This window comes from Pollachius pollachius (genome assembly GCF_949987615.1).
Source record: "Pollachius pollachius genome assembly, chromosome: 8".
In the NCBI taxonomy this organism is placed as follows: Eukaryota; Metazoa; Chordata; class Actinopteri; order Gadiformes; family Gadidae; genus Pollachius; species Pollachius pollachius.
The window spans coordinates 24,183,440-24,186,910 of NC_136941.1; the positions used below are offsets into that span (position 1 = coordinate 24,183,440).

The following is a 3,471-nucleotide window of genomic DNA, read 5'->3' on the forward strand; positions in this document are numbered from 1 at the left end:
GGTGGGGCTAACGCTAATCGAGTCTGATCCATTGCTTTGGTCTGAAGTAGAGTGCTTGGATAAAGAAAATGGAGCACTCCATACCAGTAGGTGGCGGTAATGCAGAAGAAGAAGAGGAATTGTTCAACTGTCAAACTGATTTGAACTTAAACTTTATCTAGAGTGTGAAGAAGAAGAAGAAGAAGATGATGATGATGATGATGATGGAGGATCTTCATGAACTTTCTAGGGAGTTGGTGAGAGACGTTTTAGATTTAGCAGAGGATGTGGAAGCAGGACCTGCTGACCCAGAGCATGTAGCGAGTAAAGCAGAGGAATTTATTGAAGTTCTTGGAGTTATTTCCGCACTTTCTGACCAAGATATTGATTATAGAGTGACTGCAAATTTAGAAGAAGTAGTCCACCGCTTCTCTGGTACCAGGGAGCATCAGGCCCAACACACACAGGGACCGGGGCGTTTGGCGTTTGACATACCGAGTGCAGTTCTGGAGCATCAAGTTCTTAGTGGCTTACCCGCGGGTCAAATTGCAGCGATGTTCGGAGTGTCAAAGAGGACCATCAGGAGGCGCATGAAACAAAACGGTTTAAGGTATTTACACTTTTTTTTTCTTTTTTTAAATTCAGTTTAGGGATTGCTGGTCTCATCCACTCAGAAAGGATATTATGTTTAAGGTAACATTACTTGATGTTGATATTTTGTATGTGCAGAAAGACAGACCTCTATTCAGCTGTGAGTGATGAGGAGTTAGACCGTATTGTAAGTGAAATTCACAGAAGACATCCAAACACCGGCTACAAGCTAATGCGCGGTCATCTGAATGCAAGAGGTGTGCGTGTTCCAAGTGAGTATATTAATATGAGCATTATTTACATTTATTTTTAATACAGAGCTCTGCCCTTTGAAAGGTGAAGGAAGTCCGCTTATGGAAAGACGTTGCGAGGGGTCTGGCTGCAGACCTCCAGTGTCAGATGATTAGTTGTATTTATGTTATGACGCAAGCTTTATTAGACATTCATACAGCATTATTTTTTGTTCATTTATATCTTCTTTCTTGACCTGGTTCTCACGGGTTGACGATCATTAAAGCCCTGTATTTAAAATCAAGACCTGGCTTATCACTGGAGGAGCGATAACACAAATACAGTTGTAACAAGTATCCTAGCCGTAGCGAAAACCGGACTTTCTTTGGACCGCAGTGGTCGCCATGACAACGGGACAACAAACCTAATTAACATGACATGCAACGTAAATAAACACACCTCGCTTACTGCATACAACCCAGGGGGAATGAGTCTTCTTAAACAAAAAATCATTCAAAAATCCAAAATAGAAAATACACACGTCATGTCTTTCATTATGACACCACTATTTCCTCAAAATAAGTAGCCAGTGAGTGTGTGGTTATTCGTTTTATTTTCCTCCCCTCAGTCTCAAGACTGCAAGAGTCTTTACGCAGAGTCGATGCAGAGGGAGTCTACATGAGACGTCTAAGGCTGCGTGTATTAAGACGACGACAGTATTCTGTTCCTGGCCCAAACTCTTTGTGGCATATAGATGGCCACCATAAGCTCATCAGGTCAGTGATATAAGTAGATAAACAATGCATCTTTCTAGATGTTTCATTAGAATTGCTTTACAATAAAGTTGTTATTTTTCATGTGTTCACAATTGGCTGACAGGTGGAGATTTGTTGTCCATGGTGGGGTGGATGGATTCAGTCGTTTAGTGGTCTACCTGACTGTGGCTGGCAATAATCGTGCTCAGACGGTCTTACAGAGCTTTATTGCCGCTGCCGAGCAGTATGGGCTGCCATCAAGGGTACGGTCTGATAAAGGGGGGGAGAATGCAGATGTAGCAGAATTCATGATCAGAAGCAGAGGTACCGACAGGAATTCACACATCACAGGCAGAAGTGTCCACAATCAGCGGTAAATAAATATGTTTGACAACTAGGCTCACAAAACAAACGTACCAGTTTAATGTACTTCTTTAGCATATGTCACGTAAATTAACAATTTGTCAATTTTATCCTAAACACAGAATAGAGAGGATGTGGAGAGATGTTTATGAACATGCCCTGGACCTCTTCTATCAGATTTTCACTTCATTGCAAGATCAGGGAACACTGAATCCAGACAATGAAGTCCATCTTTTCGCACTGCACCGGATCTTCCTTCCACTAATTCAGCAAAGCCTCGACTCTTTCCGAGATGCTTGGAACTTTCATGGTCTTAGAACTGAAAGGAATCAGTCGCCACAGCAACTCTGGAGAAGATACAGAGAGCAAGGCCCTATGGAGGATCCTACTGAGGTTAAAGAACAATCAACTTTGAACACTTCACTGTCTGTTTCCCCAAAGGAATAATGGGATAAGATATTGTGCTAAACGTGCTACTTCAAATGAAACATAGGTTATAGTTTCTTCAGTCTCCTGAGCTTTCAAAGATCAACCTCTGAGCTGTAATTTTTATGGTGCATACTATGCACAACTGTATTATTTTACAAAACAACAATTGAATAGGCAACATTTAATTTCTCAACGACTTGGTGACCAAAAATAACAATCTTAACTACCTTGTGTAATGACATGTCAAACTAGTTGTAAGTACAAGATTGATCATGCTTGTCCTCCATTCAGGTTCCTGAAGAGTATGGGATCGACTGGAACGGACCTCACAGTCTTCATGGAGGCACTGTGTCAGTCCCTGAGGTTCAGCTGGCCCGTGAGCTCTCAGATGAAGAGGTTGCCATTTTGCCAGCTCCAGTTTCTTTAACTGATGCACTTAGATTATACGTAGAGACTGTGCAAGTTTTATCAAGAATCATAGCAGACTGATGTCCAACCCAGTGTTTTATTTGTTTATTAGTTTTCAAAGACACTGAACTTGTGTCAATTGACCTGACCTACTTAACAGTGCATTCAATGACATCATAAAAATGACATAAAAATTAAACAAGTCCAAATCCAGTCTGTGCACTATTTATGGCAGAGACAAGTGCTTCCTCAAAATCCATGTAGGTTTTGAAATGAGCTGGCAGCTTTAGTGTTTCGAAGCATGTGGAGGACGTAGGAAGGGTTCCCCCAGAAATCTCCACTCTCAGTTTGGGAGGAAGCATCTCCCAGCCAACCCAGAATGTCAACAGCTGGGCCAGGGTACCTGATGAAGCTAAAAGTCATAAAATGGATTCAAGACATTTAGTTCTAATTGATCACATCTATCCATGAGACATAGAAGCATTTGTAAAGAGAGCATTGCATTAGCCAAATAAGGTGTTTATACCTGTTTCAATGAACAACCTTAGAAAGCCAGTGACGCGGCACGTGGACTCTAAGTCAAAGTCTTCATCATCACTGTCCTCAACTGGCCATGTGATTTTTTGTAGGAGCATCTTAAAGAAAACACAAACCGTAATTATTTTAAAAGGGAGAATTTATTTTGGTGAAGGAATATGCAGATCACATTCTTGGT

General features: G+C 41.3%; 1 protein-coding gene across 1 annotated transcript; it reads left to right on the forward strand.

Moving 5' to 3' along the window:
• Positions 1–240: 240 nt before the first annotated feature.
• Positions 241–3,163, forward strand: LOC307079098 (uncharacterized protein; the record flags this gene model as incomplete). Its single annotated transcript, XM_079741190.1, has 7 exons — positions 241–589; positions 709–842; positions 1,430–1,577; positions 1,681–1,929; positions 2,042–2,312; positions 2,640–2,744; positions 3,104–3,163. Exons 1-7 carry the CDS (start codon positions 534–536, stop codon positions 3,161–3,163), a joined length of 1,023 nt encoding a protein of 340 aa, XP_079597316.1. The 5' UTR covers positions 241–533.
• Positions 3,164–3,471: the final 308 nt, after the last annotated feature.